Source organism: Malurus melanocephalus, unplaced genomic scaffold (assembly GCF_030028575.1).
Source record: "Malurus melanocephalus ecotype Western Australia unplaced genomic scaffold, MMel_1.1 scaffold_254, whole genome shotgun sequence".
Classification (NCBI taxonomy): Eukaryota; Metazoa; Chordata; class Aves; order Passeriformes; family Maluridae; genus Malurus; species Malurus melanocephalus.
The window spans coordinates 848329-864882 of NW_026623486.1; the positions used below are offsets into that span (position 1 = coordinate 848329).

Below are 16554 nucleotides of genomic sequence, written 5' to 3' on the forward strand. Positions count from 1 at the left end.
ATCTTCTCAGCTGGTTCCTTGCAGGCATTGCAAGATCCWGCCTTAATCTTCAGTTCTCCAGACAAGCCCTGTGCCCTCAGCCTGTCCTCTGAGGAAATACTGACCATCTGACCATCATGTTGACCCTTCTGTGAACACACTCAGTATTCTCAAATCCTGGTGCAGGGTCTTTGTAGCTGAATTTCTGTTTCATTTTTGCTRTTCTAGGTCCCCTCTGAATGGCCATGCTGTCCTGCAGCATACTGACAGTATACAGCCATTTGGTGTTGGCCACAAATCTAAAGAGGCTGATCCATCCTCCAGCTTTAGTGAYGCCTATGGCATTGCTTTGCAATTCCAGGGGAAAAAACAAGGCTCATAATCTCATGGCCCTGACTGTTTGGGCTTACCTGTATTTAAAGATCAGTATAAATTCCAGGCAAGCCTGAATTTTAGTTAAGGTGTTCCTAAATGTCTCCATATACTGGTTGTATTCTTACAACCTTAACTGTATTTTCCTATTATGGAATAATTTCAGTTTGTTTCTTTTTTTTTATTTGGTGGCAGAATTAGGAAATAATCCTTATTAGTAAACKGTTAAGAATCCTGATGAACTGAAGAAGTGTCAGCTGTTTTGAATAGGATTACATTGTTTAAATAAATAAAATGGATTTCCTTACCTAGCTGTTGTTTTTTTATTTTATTTTACAGTGGATTCCAGTTTTGCAAGACTTCAGAAATAAAGACACAGTCTGGGGCTTTGTACCATATCACAATGACAAATCTTCAACAGAAACTTCATTTCCAATTACACTTCATATTGGAGATTACAATATGGATGGCTACCCAGATGCACTTGCTATACTAAAGAACACTTCTGGAAGGTAGAGTATGTGCAAACGTAGGAATAAAGCTATCAGATTTATGTTCAGTCATTCCTAACTTTAGTGCATCTCATCCATTTTATCGAGTCAACAAGACTTTGGATCTCTGCTAAGTGTTTCCCTTTGAACAAAAGGATGCATTTAACATGCTGCATTCAGAATGCTGAATTGTCTAGGCTCAAACTGTGACTCTGGGTGGGGAATTGCATCAGGGGCTGGAGTATAAGGCAGCATTTTAGGTGCTTCTCSCAAAGCTCAGGGGCTGATTCTCTCCCTTTCTTTTCCCAAATCATCCTCTGTAAATTCCTGCCTTCAGCTGTCAGTGCTGACTGGTAACACCAGGCTGCTGAGCGCTGGGGAACCTGTTCCATGCTGTCATGGAGTGGCACTGACTGGTGACTCTGCTGGAAAATGCAGTAGTGATTTGCCCTTTTTGAGAACCAGGAATTTACCAGTGATTTTTATATTGTCCAGGTCTAACTGAAAATAACACACACACCCAGCCCCCCCAAAAAAGAAGCTTCTAGCTCTTCTTATTAAATTTTTCAGTGTAATCTTCTCATCCTCCTTTTTTTAGTTTTTTTTCTTCATTGCTTCCTTTCTCGATACTTTCTCCTGCTACCATCTGGTGCTAGGTGGGAGAGGGCATGTGGGGATGCTCGCAGGGAGACAGTTGTACATGGAGGAGTCAGTGATCCATGTCAGAGCTGACCCGAGTGGGTGCATTGCCGAGCAGTTCCGCACGTGCTGCCTGGCTGCGGGGTAAACGCAGCCGCTGATCGGAACAGAGCCTTGGGCAGCTCTCACCTGGCACTGGGGATGCTGCTGCTGCCATGTCCTTATCTTTACCTTCAAGTGTAGCAGCRTGTTTGCATGGGAACATGCTTTTGCTTGACAGTAGGAATGATGAATAGATTTGTTTACTTTGGGGAAAAACTGAGAGCCCTAGAGACCGTGGTGCCAGTGAACCACAGTGGAGACAGGATATGTGCCTGGACGTGCTGTGCCTGGATGGAGTCTGTCTGTGCTGCACAACTGTCTGCCAGCATCTGAAGAGATATAACATTATCTGTTTTATTCCTTGTTTCTTCATGTCATCTATTTTCAAAGGCATTTTAACCCATACTTTATGGAGCTTTAATGTCTTCTTTACCTGACARATACTTTCACTAGTGCATTACAAAGCAAAATAAGTCTCCCATATAGATATATTTGTTATCCTCCTCTATGTGTTATTTTGGATGAGCTTGGGTGCAGCTTCAGAGTTTGAATGAATACTCAATTAGAAATGCAAGTTAGGAGCTCACTTTGATGCTTCAGACAGTTAGAGAATTTGGTGTTGAAGTCCAAGAAGTCAATTCAGGTCTGCTAGTGGCTGCCTAAACATGGAGTCACACGCTGACATTTTTGTGTTAGAGTTCTTCAGATAGTGACACACACCTAAAACTGACCCAGTTTGAAGAGTAGCGTGCCTGTGTTCAGCCTACATGATGTGATTCATGACAAGGCTGGGAGCAGCTGAGCTCTGTCTGTACCTCTGAGCCTTAAAATAACAGCAGAGCAGCTGTTTCTATTCAGACACGGCAGACGAGAGGGAGGTGATGCTGTTACTGCCCAGAGCTTGCCAGGCAAAGTTAAAGCACTCAGGCCCTGAATATCAGGTGTTTCACTCCAGACTTTCCTCAGCTGGGAGTTCACATCTTCTGTTCAGCACTCATTGGATAAAGGCTGCAGACAGATTAGAGAGCAAACTGGAACCAGCCTTCCCTTTGCCAAAGGAGCACAGTGACATCACAACTGTGAAGTTGCTGCCCTTGCTTTTGCTTAAGCCTCAGAAATCTTGTGGTTTGAGCTGTAGTCATGTATCCTGATRGCTGGTACACTTCACAAGGGCTGTGTGAGTGTTTATGGAGTTCAGAAATGTATTGAAACTGTTTTAAGATTCTTAGGAGCCTGTGTCCTCTGGCTGGTGTGTAATTATAGCAATGTAAAATCATTAAACAGTTTGTAAATAGTTACTCCTGCAGAAGCCCAGAAGTCACCTGTGTCTTGTTGCAATGAAATACTGCGATACACCTTTGTTCTCCTTGCTTCTGAATTCGTTTGCTTATTCAATTGAGTGCATTTAAAATTATTTTTAAACTTGACATCAAAGTTGAGTGACACAGTAAGGCATAAGGACTGAAGGTACTGGTGGATGATGTGACAGCTATTAAAAGGGAGGCTCAGAAAGCTGAGAATTCTGGCAAAAATAGAGTAAGTAACCTGAAAATCAAGAAATACATTGCACGTTAGCATTGTATATATCAAGTATTTCTAGAAGACTAATAGAAACATGCCTTGTACTTTGGGATGGGAACAAAAGTCACTTTTTTTGCACTCACTATGGAGTGTCACATTCAATATTAATTCATTGATTGTGAGAGACTTAAGCAAATACTTCCTTTTAAAACGTGTAACTGGGTCACTGATTGGAGAGAATTAAAACAGTGTGGGAATTAAATTAAAAGCTGTCCTTAAATTAGAGCAAATTAAAATGAAAACCTTATTTAATCAATTTTAAACACTTCTGGATCAAGCTGTTTATTTCTTTCTSTGAAGCCTTTCATGCTACATCTACAGATCTAATTTCAGTGATTGATTACTGTGATTAAATGATAAAAGCATTTTTGTAAACTCTTGACCTCAATCTGTGCCATCGTTTAGGAAGCCTGATTTCTACTTGCTGCCTGTAACATAAAGAAATTAAAGGAGGCAGAAAAAATTGTGTTCATCTGAAACTATACCAATACATGATAATGGAAGAAAAGGATTAAAATCAATTATATGCTTCCATCACAATTCAGGAAAATGCTTTCAGATCAAATCCTTACAAATCCCTATGAAAGACTGAAACAAAAATACCATAGTTGGGCATAATGTTGGTTTACTGTCCTGCCCAGTGGGCAAGTCAGAAAAAGGATCAATAGCTTCAAGTATTGCCAGAGCTGTTCTAGGATTCTGCTGTTTCATCTCCTGCCATAACCCTTTGATTTCAAGTTACAATGTAATATTCTGATAATGTGGAGACATTCCTTAGCAGAAATAACAAAAGGGAATCTCACTTGTGGTTGCAAGTGTTGTGGGAGTTGAACCTTTTGAGCCTTTATTAAGACTCAATAATTTCCAGCATGTGAAGGTGCTAAATTCACTGTAGATCCTTATGTATTTATCTGTTCAGTCTGAATCCTTCTAACTTCTCACTCGAGTCAAAACCTGCACATTAGAATTCAAGTCCACAGGTTTTTCTTCAGGTTAGATACATACATGAAATCAGTATTAGAAATGGTGTGTGTATATAGAATAATAATAGGTGAAGGCATTGTATCAGTMGTTATTAATTGGTTCAGCTGTACCTCCTAAATGAACTCATTTTTTCACATGCTGATTTTAAATTGACTCCGGTGACATTGGAAGTGTAAGCACTGCATGTGAGTTTATCAACAGCTTTCTCCCATCTAATTAGATGAAATGAATTTTGTTTAACAATTGTTTCCAATTAGATGCTAGTAATTGGCATCTTGCATTGCAAATATGTAATCTAAGTCTTTCAATTTCATTTTTATTCAAAGGGAATGCTTTTCACTGGTCAAGTTGGAAATACGTTATCTCTGACACTGGTGATAACAGTGAAGACTGAAACTTGGAAATAAAAAAACAGCTGGATATGGAAAGCTGAATGMAAAACTTTCTAGAAGTCTATCATACTTAAAAGTTTTTGAGGTGTTCATGCTCAGTTTTAAATTAATGTGTATGTATTAATCCTTTATATGAAAGGACTCTGATTTGACCAAATTATCTCTTCCTAAATCATTATTAGTTGTCACTTGTCAGAAGGAAGGTTGAATAGAGGACTTCTTTTAAATGAAGGATTGATGAGCACCTTGTAATTGAACAAATCTAAAAAACCAGAGGCAAATTCAATTATTCTGAATGTCTGGAGTAAGATACTGGTAATTTAGATGTCCCTGGAATTACTGTAATGAACTAGCCTAAAACTGACAGCATGAGAGATGTATGAAATTAGCAGTAAATATTTAATTCTAATTGCAAAGGAATATGTTAAAATAAAACTAAGTCTTCAATCTTTCTTAGCTATTCAGCCTTTTTTAATTTACCTTTCTGCATAGATGACTTTGGTCAGAAGGTTCCAAATATAATATACTTTGGAATAAAGTTATGTAAGCAGTGGTACATGATTTAACTGCAACTGTGGATGAGTTCATGCAGCTCAATATTTGAAGTGCTGCAAATGGCATGTTAAGGGCAACAGGCTGGTCTTGGTTCAGAGCTCTTGTGCTCTGTCTCTTGTAGCATTGAAGCTGAATTGTTTGGTATTGACTGTTACACTTTATAGAGCACTTTCGCATTGATTCTTTTAGGTTTTACCATTGCAGAAGTGCCTGTCTTTATAGGCCTTCAAGGACTTTGCTTTGTCATTTTAAGGRTGCAGATTATTATCTTTATTGCAGGGAAATTCTTTTTGATGAGAAATCTTCAAAATTTGGTTTAAAATTATAGGAAGGTCATAAGCTTGCACTTATTTATTATAGTATGCAGGAGAAATGAAACAYGGAAGTAGATAATTCAGTTCTAGGGCTGTTTGTCTATGACAGTGTAAATCATACAAGGATTCAACTGGCAGCTCACAGGCCAAATCCAGATGTCAAGTGTTCTTGCAGGGAAGATTTGAGCAGCTGGGAAGGCAGTGAATAGCAGGTTCTCTCCCCTCTGCACAGCAACATTTCCTCCTCCTGGGCTGAGATGCAACACATGTGGCAGGGAATGCTACATCTATGAATTTATTCATTTCCTTTGCAAGAGAGCTCTCCCACRGTGCACTTCTTGGGTCTTCAGCATCTGTCTAGGGTTTGAGATTGCTTTTGTCTTCCTGCTGTTTGTCTTATGTTTCTTTTGTAGATACAGAAGGGTGAAGGAAAGTGGCTTTTCCATACTCAGTGCCACTTTGATTCATGTTTTTCTTTTTTCTCAGTTGCAAGGAAAGAAAATAAAAAAGGTTCTGGTAGTAAATAAACTCTTGTGTCTATCCATTCACAAGGCTTCTAGCTTAGATTTGAGCAGTGTGCARAGTGTAATGCAAGCCTGTCATTTGTCTTTCAAATAATTATCATCTAAGTAATTTCTGACAGTTTAGAAAAATCTGAACTGAAAGAGTCTTTAGAAAAGTTCATCCAAATTAAAAAAAAAAAAACAAACCATGTTGAGATGATGAAAAAGAGAAATTTAAACAACCTGCTTGGCTCAGCTTGTTACCTTACCTTGTAGCCGGCTATTCTGGTACAATACTTAGGTAACACATGAAATGAATGTGAGCACTTAAGAATTTCAAGTTGTGATTATGAGKTCTCAGATACAGATAGTGCAAAACCTTAAATATTGCAGATGACCTCATTTCCTTTTGGCCACAGGTTGATTCAGTGATTTGCCTAAGGAGAAGTTCCTGTGTGTGCCTGTGTATCCTGGATGCTGCTAAGACACACAAAGCACCTCTCTGCCCCACGCAGCCAGCAGCGTGTTCAGGGTCACACTGAGGACATGGTTCTGCCTGCTGCCCTGGGCTCTGACAGCTGAGCTGCCTTTACAGAACACTGCTCTGGCTCCTGGCTCTGTCCCCAGAAGGAGAGGAGGAAACTTCATCTGTTTCCATTGGCGAGGCAGTGAAGGATTCTAGCGGGCTCCCAGGATACAAACCTGCCTGAAGGGTTGGGACTCTGGTGAAATGTGAGGTTTTCACAGTTCCAGAAACACTGATACATTACCAGGGAGAATGGGAACCTTGTAGCTCCTAGTGAGTCACAGGCACCTATTGGATAACTCCTTAGAARGGAAATGTTTCTACACTAGCCCTGGTACTCTGGTTTCCTTGKTTCTTGTTTAGTGTTGCAGGCTGTCTTTGTGTTACATGTCAGCAAGTGCCCAATTTGGTTTGTCTTGCCCTATTTTTACTGTGCTAGCAGGTTGGATTTTGTGTTTTATATTTTGCTTGAAACAGGGGAACACATACAAATAAATCTTGGTTCTAATCTTAAATTTTCTTCTAATATGCAGTGTATAAGAAAAATTATTATCAGAGCTGGGGTGGGAAGAAGCTGTCATGAAATAATGAAAAAGCATGGACACGTTTTAAATAGTGTTTAAGGTGAAGGACTGTGGAAGGATTAAGGAAAATGGCAGATAAGTTCATTTGTATTATTTCAGAATAAAGTAAGGATACGTTCAGTCCTTTGACTGGATGGTTAATTAAGTTATTCCTGTTGATTTGGATCCATTTATTTGGTTAACAGTTATCCATTGTTTTAAGTCAGGTGTGATAATGACTGTAATTCTGTCTGTAAAGTACACAGAAGTATTTATGGATTTTTCAAGTATCTAGTGGCTACTAGCTGTGTTTCTATTACATTTAACTCCAGAGCACTTAAACTATGTAATTACAATACTTTTTAAACTTCCTGTAATTTAGACTTTAAGTTGGTTTGTATATTTATTTATATATATATATGTTTTGCAGCAACCAGCAAGCATTTTTACTAGAAAACGTCCCGTGCAACAACATGAGCTGCAAGAGCGTGCGACGCATGTTCAAGGTGTTCTGGGAGCTCTCAGATCTCAATCAGATCAAGGACGCCGTGGTAGCGACCTTCTTTGACATCTATGAGGACGTAAGTGCAGCTCCCAGCCCAGCARACAGGGTCTGTGTGTGGCTGTGCCTGTCCCTGTGCCCTGCACAAACCCTGGCTGTGCAGCTTTGGATTGTGCTGCTCAGCTGGGGATGGCCCTGYCYSTCCCCAGTTGATTAGGATTACATTYRTAACATTGGAAACATATTCRAACTAGCAGCAAAACTKCCCTGCACAGCATTTTTTCCCAAGAGTAAATATGCATTCTAATGTAAACTTGGGTTTTTTTTTCCTCTAGGGAATCTTGGATATCATTGTGCTAAGCAAAGGCTACTCCAACAAGGACTTTGCTATCCATACATTGAAAAATAACTTTGAAGCAGATGCCTATTTTGTTAAAGTTATTGGTAAGTTACCARTGTGTAATGTTCAGAAGAATGTAARTATTTGAACATATGAAAACGTTATGGTAAAGTTCTGTACCTCTACCGTGTGAAACCTGCTTGCTGGAGTTCTTGTGTGTCTTGTGGGAGCGAGGCATAGTTGCCTCCAGAATGGGCTGATTTCATTTCAGGGACTCCTGGCATGGTGTGTTTTGCTTACACTGCATGATCTGCTCATTTTGCATCCCTGTGTGAGTCAGTTCTGTGTTTCCAGCCCAGAAGCACATGGCACAACCCACACCTTACCCTGAGAGCACAGAGTGGCTGTGAACATGGCCAGGGTGTGTGAATTAATGAGAGTTGGTTTAAAAGRCTTGAGGTAGATTAGGATATTCATAATTAGGTTTTTTAACTGCATGCCCTGCTGTGCTCTTCAACTGCAAAGGTGTTGAGCTTTGAGCTCATTCCTTGCCTGTCTTGCTTGATTTCTTGAGAAAAGTGAAAAATKAGGCTGTATGGGAGCCTATGAGGACAAAGCTCAATAGCAACAGCTAGAGGTTCACCTTCAAAAATTGTGTTTGCCTGCATGTTACTTAAATCATCTAACTCTGTAAAACACACCTTCTGCAACCACAAGAGAACAGAACTGCAGCTACTGCTGGGGGCTGATGCAATTCTAACTTTGTCCATAGCCTGAACTGTGTTCCCATTGAGATAGTGTTTAATAATTTATCATGTTGATGGCAGCCTTCTTTTAAATAATACCATACATAATACTAATTAAATAATACACCATATATATGTAGTGTAATTCACAAAAGCATGCAGACAATCGTCTGAAAAAACCTAATATTTTACAAAGCCATATCAGAATTGTGTGATATTTTAATGGGGAAGGGAGTAATTTGCAGCATGCTTTTTGATTCACTCTGTGTAAATCTATCTTAAAAACTGGGGCAAGCCTTTTTTTAGCACYCTTTTAGAGTGTGAGTAGTTTTGCATAGAAACCCCAGGAAATGGGAATTAATGAGTGTCTAAAAATGTTTTTACTGTGATACAGGGGAAAGTRTTTCTAACAAAATGTGCTTTGTGTGAGTTAGTATATCAATAAATGCATTGTGTGCATTTATTTGGCATATGGACAATGAGAACAGCTTTGCTCATTACAACTGATGTCAAATGTACTTGGTCAGGTAATTTGTTCCAGGAGTGGAACTGAACAGCAAATTTCAGTGTGTCCTTTTGCATSAAAATGGGAAGAGCTGGTTCCACTTGCACAGTCACCAATGTGTAACAGATAAAATAAACTTGTAGCTTTAAAAGTCTATTTGTAGATGCATGTAGTCTTCAAATTCTGCTTTGCCACATGTTTGCTTCACTGTCCAGATTTTTGGGGGTTTTGACTGTATAAAATATTAGATCTTGCTGTATTTAGAAATTTCAACATTTTGAAATCACAAGCAAAGACTGAATATTTAAGAATCTTGTCAGTTGTTAATATTCACACACAAATTATTAGAAAAATTCCTTGACTAGAGCAGTGCCATTTCCGACTCACCTAGGGAATGATTTCTAATCAGACTGTGAACATCTTCACATGCACCTTTCACTATCTGCCTGGTCCCAAACACTTTGTACCCTTTTGTACCCCTTAACTCTGAGGACCCTTAAAGAACATGGAAAATGCTTTAAAAGCCTCTTGATGGTTAGGATAACCTGCCCTCAAATCTGGTCCAAATCATCCTTTTCTGTCTGCCACACTTGCTTTGGGGTACCATAATTCATGTAGAAGTAATGTTTTTTCTTGGCTTCAGTACCTGGTGTGTTTCCTCTTTCCTGCCATAGCCATTACTGGCCTGCTGCTCAACCAAACTGTTGTCATTAGAAGTCCAAATTTTGCATCAGAATGGTACCTTGGATTATTGTATATGTGTGGGTTTTGTTGTTTTGTTCTAATGCTCAGTGTGACAGGATGTCCTGGCTTACAGAACAGATGGCTTTCACTGTCCCTCATTTGGGTTTTTAACAGAGATTTCTGAATGTAACTGATTTTTCAAACTAGTAAGTTTTAAATAATTGRAACAACTGTCACAGGCTTGAGATATTAAGTAGCATTATATACATCTGCTTATCATACTTTTGATTTAATAGAATAAGTGGGCAATGAGATTTTTGTTTCTTACAGCTTTTGTGAATTGCTTTAAATCAAGTTCCAAAATGATGCCTTGTATAGAAGGAAGAGCCTTTATCTTTCTATCAGTTACAACAGTAAAGCTGAATCTCTGCCAGTATTTTAAATGGTTAGAAGTGAAGAATAATGAATGAAATGTAWAGTTCACTATTTTTAAAATGTTTTAATTTGGAATTTTTCTAACTGGCAAATCTCTCTTTTTGAAGCTGGCTAACCAGTGTGAGGTRGGATAAAACAGTGTGATGAATTTCTGCCAAGTATGCTTCCAGCAGGTTAGGAAATGTTRTACACTAACATAAATCACAGGAAAGACATTTATTTTCTTTGTGTTTCAATGGCTACCTGACACTATCACTAAACTTTACCACATTTCAAAGGTGGTGCTTCTAAGATGTTTTGTGAACATAAACACTACAGCTGATYTTTTGTCCTTGCAGTTCTCAGCGGCCTCTGTTCTAACGACTGTCCTCGGAAGATAACAGTAAGTGTAACTATGGCTTTGTTTAGTATTTAGCTTCAAATAAACTGCAGTCTAATTATACCAAAAACTCTCAACATGTGATGAGTTACTGACTGGAAGAATGCATAATCCAAATCATGGCTGGCCAAGTTGTGCCTCTGTGAGTCTCATAACTTTGGGCAGCTGCTTCTCAGAGCTGGACTCGATTGGCTGATGGTGCAGGAGCTTTGTTACCCAGCACTGGGGGCTGGGATATACCAGAGAAAAGAGGAACTTGGGTGCCCAAACTGTGAATTGTGAAAAGTCTTGGYTTGGACTCTTAGAAAGTCCAGGCAAAACTGATTGTGGGGCAGATCCAGCCCTGGAGCCATTTCTTCAGCCAAGGCAGGAAGGGCACTGGGCTCTGAGGATTCTGCAGGCAGCTCCACCTAYATGTGCTGTGTTCTGTTTAGATTGTTTTATTGATCTCCAGAGATCCTGCAACTCACCTACCAAACTGCCAATTAGCAAATTGTTTAGCAATGTTCACAGTGAAAGTTGGCCTGAAAGAGCTTCTTAGAGGAATCAGAGGTAGCAGTAGCACTTTAGGTCTGCAACAATATTGCATTTAATTTTGAGTTGAAAATAGAAAAGCTGCTTCCARTGGGGCTAACTTTTGCTTCAAGCCTATTTTGAGACATGGGATTTAATTTCTCTTATAAAATAATGAGGTGTGATAGTATCATTAACTTAATTACAAAAGTAGGGGGTTTATAAAGCAAATCTTCACGGCAGATGTTGGTGAGCATTTCATTATCGAGATCACTGAAACACTATTGCCTCCATTGTAATAGAAGTTCTCTCTCAGAAAGTAACATAAAGTACATTATGCCAGAGTACAGATARGTGGCACAAAAAGCAATTTCAATYTCACCTTATTCACTCATCTTTCATTGATCTGCATYAGCATCACCTTGGTGGTCTCCTTTTCATTTTAATCAATTATTATTTTCAGGCTTTGATCTCATTGTCATCATTACCAGTTACTCTTATGGTTTAAACTTACTTTTTTGAGGCATGGTGTGGAACCTGTCATCATCTCTTTTAGTGTTCCTTCTGTAACTTACTTGAAAGCTCTTAGTTTGATGCCCTAATATCAGCTTAAATTCAGCACTGGAAAAGRGAAAGGAAATGTTTCTTTAAAATCTATTCCTACTGTTGTCCCTCATCTCTCCCTTCCTCACCCTTTCTTAATTAGGTGCATTTGTTATGGTTCATCACTCAATAATACACAACTTCCTTGGATTTTTGTTTTATTTTTCCTCATCACTCTACTTTGATGTTTACTTCTATGTTAAAATAGATTCCAATACCCAACAAGTAACTGTTCAATCMGTTTCATTAATTAAATGAAACACTGCTAAATAATGATAAAAAGGATGGAATTTGTGCAGTATTTTTCAATTCAGAAATATCATCAAGACAGTGCATTCTCTCAATATCATGAGTTCTGCTTTTTCAGAACAAGCAGTTATTTCTTTAAATTTTTAGGGTTTTTCTATTTTACTTATATCTTCCAAGGAAACATTAAACCTTTTGCCAGAGGACTGAATAGTACTGCTTTCTTCATGGGAGCCTAAACATTACAGAGCCAGTTGATTACCCTGATTTTGAAAACTGATTTCCACATAATGACCAAAACAGTTACAAGATTTTGAAGTAATAATATGCAAAATAAATTATTAATATAGAAAAATTTTTCTTCAGCTTACTCTTTAATTACTATAGCTTTGTCAGTTCCTAAAATTTTGCCTGCCTTTTTCTTATGTTTTTTTCTACCCTGTAGCCCTTTGGAGTTAATCAGCCTGGTCCTTACATCATGTACACCACTGTGGATGCAAATGGGTACCTGAAGAATGGCTCAGGTAAGAGAAACTCRCTGGGAGAATACCCAAGGCACGGTCTGTCTGTGTTTGTGCTTCTCAGCAGCCTAAAGAGTTGGAAAGGTAACAGGGGAAATGGGAGTTCCAGTGGTGCCTTCAGTTTACTGTGCCAAACCCCCCAACGTTCTCTTCCTTCTTTACAGATTGCATTTTTATTAYAAACAGTGAAATTGCATTGTTTATTCATCTGTCCCGTGCCAGTTGGGTTTAAACAGTTGCTCTGTCTGAAAAAATATTGGATAAAATATCAGTTTGTGAAACAGCAAAGCTTCTAATTGCTTTTGAGCACTTATGGGTTAAGAAACAGCAGCCCTGGAACAGCTGAATGCAGTCCTAGAGATGACAAAGATCAGGATAATATTGAGTACACACAGGATGTATTTGTCTGGAGTTGTTCACTACAAGTGGCAGCTAACAAAATCAAATCCTGAGTAGCCTGAGGAAGCTGGGGAGGGAATGCCTGTGTCCTTACAGGTAATACAGAACTCCAAGGGATGGATCAGTCATTAGGTAACAGGATCAAAGTCAAGGGGAAGTTGCTGGTGCAACTTGAATTGTAATCAAAGGTTTAATGGCCTGAGATGGGGCAGATGGCACAGTTTGCAGGAATCCTAAAACAAAGCAGGTAAAGAGAGGATAATCCACTAAGCCATGGTCYAAGCCATGCCTGATGCTGGAATATCCTGGGGTTTATGCTGCCTTCCCAGGTGTGTACTAGTGGATCCCAGAAAACACAGGACCCTGTACARAGTGGTTTATTATTCTCATTCATGACTGCTAATCTCAGCAYTATCATGGACTCACTTCTTGTTTAGGAAGAAAATCCCAAACTCACAAACTGAACATGATCAGAGTATGAAGGTCTGTAAGTGCAGACATGTGCACCTGTCACTCCAGTCTCATTTCAAATTAACCTCAAGTTTTAAATAAAAAGGTTTCAGTAGTTCACTGGTTAGTCAATATTCTGTAGAACACTACAGAATAAAAGCAGTCATTTAGGGTGCTGACACATTCAGGTCCTGAATCAATCTGAGTCATTGGCAATGCTCTCACCACCAGTAGTGGGTCAGGACTGTTAATTCCATCTGAGAAAAATTAAAGAGAAAGATGAAATATCCTSAAATACAAACCAGATAGCTGCAAAAATATGTCTTGATACTCTGACATTTCTGTATTTGTACATGCTTAAATAAGGATATTTTTCTTCTTCTGTGTCATGGAACAATGCATATAGCTTACAGATAGGTGGAATAAAACTTGCTTAAGATTTGGACATATTTCATGTATCATTTTCCTAATTTTTTTCCTGTTTCTCTCTTCCAAGAACAAAAGCAAATGTATTTTTCATAAACATTTTCTTTAGGGCTTGCTGAGTTTAGTTGGCTGTGGCTTTGTTGTTTGTTTGTCTGGGTTTGGGGGGACAGTTCTTCTAGAAATGCAGTGTTTTTACAATTTACTCTAGGAACCAGTTATCAAATGTGATTTAATACTGCTATATTCCCTTCACAGCTACCATATTTACAATAATAAAAACCTAACAGAGTCCAGGCATGATGAATTTCCTTTTCTGTTCTGACATTATGAAATAACAGTAATGAATTCCAAGTGCATTTATGACCCCAGCAGTATTGCTACAGGGAATTTTCTAATGCTGTCTTTGATCAGTTTCTCAACTCTAATAAGTTAATAGATTTTTTTTGAGTCTGTATAATTCCTGCAAGAACTTTTCAAAGTCATGTTTTCTGAGRGTATTACATTAAGTTTGTAGCTAGGCTTTCTCCTGCAAGTGTTATGTGTAAGAGTCACTAAACGTTCTAACTGGAATTACTGGCCTACAGGTTGTTATCTTGAAAAACAGCCCATTACACCACAATCCTCTTCTATCTGACTATCAAGAAATCATCAAGCAATGTTTTTTATGTGTACTGGTAGGCAATACCAAACCCCCATGGCATTTTTGGGCCATGTATAAACATACAAAATATCTTTTTCACATTAAGCTTTTATTAGTATAGCATCAATATGCTATTTTAAAACTAATTATCATCAACATATTTGCCTTCCTTATATATTATGGGATAATCCATATTTGAAGCTTATAATTATCTGAAAGGAGTAATGAGCTAATCAAAATTTTTAAATAATAAATCCCTTTCCCAAGAAGTAAAATGAGTAAAAACATAGTTCTTTTTCTGATGAAAGCAGAACTCCCCATTCCCTTGTGTCCCCCCCCTCCAAAGTCAGCTGCTGTATTTTATTGCCTTTATGCTGCTCTCAGTAGGGGAGCAGTTGTTGGCTGGACCARCTACCAGTCACCTTTGGTTATTCCTCCAGCCCTGGGCTTCAGTAAATCATGAAGTACTCAAATCCATGGCCCCCAGTCTGCTTCTGGTCTCTGAAATTCTGCAGGACTTCACTTGTGAGTTATGGCATCTTTCACGTAGGCAATATTCCTGCAAAGAGCAAAATAAAAAGGCCCAGATGGCTGTCCTTATCTAATTCATTTTAAGGTTCTTTGATCTGCCAAGCCTTAACTACAGGAAATTTGCATAATTATGAGGGGGTTTTTAAAAAACATTGTTAGAATTGTTCTGTCTCCTATTAACATTCCAGTATGTTGTTAAAAGATAGCAGAATAATAATTAGCATGTATTCTGTGCTTTTACTTACACATTGCTCAATTCACTTGTAATCTTCCAACAAGAAATCCTGTTAAATTAGGTACAAGGAATAGCAATTGCTAACAAGGGCATTAGAATTGAGAAGTTCTGGGCCTTACATCTGCAGTTAATATCTCCACAGACCTTCTCTTCCTGAGAGGAAAATCAGCTGCAGCAGCTTCTTCAAATATTTAAGGAATTTCATGCTTGAGATCAGACCAGATTCAGTGTAAATCTGGGATAAGCGCACAAACTCAAATTTAAGTCATGCTTTCTGATCCATGTCCTGCAAGCCTGCCTTCTCCGTTTTCTTTTGGAGTTCTTATTTTTAAGGAGATCCCACAATTACGTATGAGTGTCAGCCTGAATTTGCAGCTCTACCTAGACATTTCCAGGCTTTTATTGGGAGAATATATTCTGTGTTTCAGCCTGTGCGACGCACATCTGAATTTTCTCTCCTGAAGTAAAASTATGCTGATAGAGTTTGAAATAAATAGGCTCACACTTGCAGCCTGTATCTAGCAAACATATTAATTCTGTGGGCCAGRAACAAGTGGCAGTAAATGTTTAAGGCTTCCCCAAAGCTCCATATCCATAGGAAGGTGATAAGAGTAGCTTCACTGAATGGCTCACATGGATCAAGTCATAATTTGTTTAAGCATCTGTGTGAGTGAAGCTGTGTGAACTGATGGCCTTTGCAGCTCTCATTCCAGAGCTCTTTCATTTTGCTGGTTTTGCTTTGTTTTGTTTTAAACCTTCCATGGCAGAATGACCTTTCACATGCTGTGAAGTCGTGCCCTTCTGGTTTTTTGAAATCTGCTTACTCTTCCCTGTTGTTGCATTGAGTTCTCCTGCTGTTTAACTAAATTGAATTGTGAGGTGAACACAAATGTCTAGCAGCTATTATAGTCATGAATTTAAACATAAACATTGCAATATGTACCAGAAAAAAAGGCAAAATAAGCTTATTTTCAATGGCCATTTGACACTGCAAGGTTCATTGTGTCGAATTCCATTACGCAGAAAGAAGAGTGTATTCATGGAGCAAGCTGGAATAATTTAATAATTGAATAGCTGAATTCTATTAAGAAGGATTTTCTGGTTGCTGTAGGTAGGAGCGTAGCCTGCTAATATTTTCTCTGTATAACTTGCTTTTGTTTAGAAAACTTATTTTAACTTGTAGCATTGCTTGCAATATTACCCAAACTTGGATATTTGGGCATTACAAATGACACAGCTTCCCCTGTGCTTYAGAAAGCACAAGTTTGAAATCAGATTTTCCATTGGTCTTTAWGTTCTGTGTAGTGATCCTGTATGTTCTGCTCTATTATTTCACAAAATAAGTTTATTTAAACTGATTGAACACTATCAGTATTGTGCATCTATTTCTGTAGGTTC

General features: G+C 38.5%; 2 protein-coding genes across 4 annotated transcripts in view; one reads left to right on the top strand and one right to left on the bottom strand.

Moving 5' to 3' along the window:
- The window catches only part of PHKB (phosphorylase kinase regulatory subunit beta), a 198366-nt gene that overhangs the window by 108379 nt on the left and 73433 nt on the right, over positions 1 to 16554 (bottom strand). The window lies entirely within an intron of this gene.
- The window catches only part of ITFG1 (integrin alpha FG-GAP repeat containing 1), a 70414-nt gene that overhangs the window by 42756 nt on the left and 11104 nt on the right, over positions 1 to 16554 (top strand). The window contains exons 10-14 of the mRNA XM_057375671.1: positions 691 to 863; positions 7432 to 7582; positions 7839 to 7947; positions 10552 to 10595; positions 12400 to 12478. Of these exons, the coding sequence (XP_057231654.1) occupies positions 691 to 863; positions 7432 to 7582; positions 7839 to 7947; positions 10552 to 10595; positions 12400 to 12478 (556 nt within the window). The remainder of the gene's footprint in view (positions 1 to 690; positions 864 to 7431; positions 7583 to 7838; positions 7948 to 10551; positions 10596 to 12399; positions 12479 to 16554) is intronic.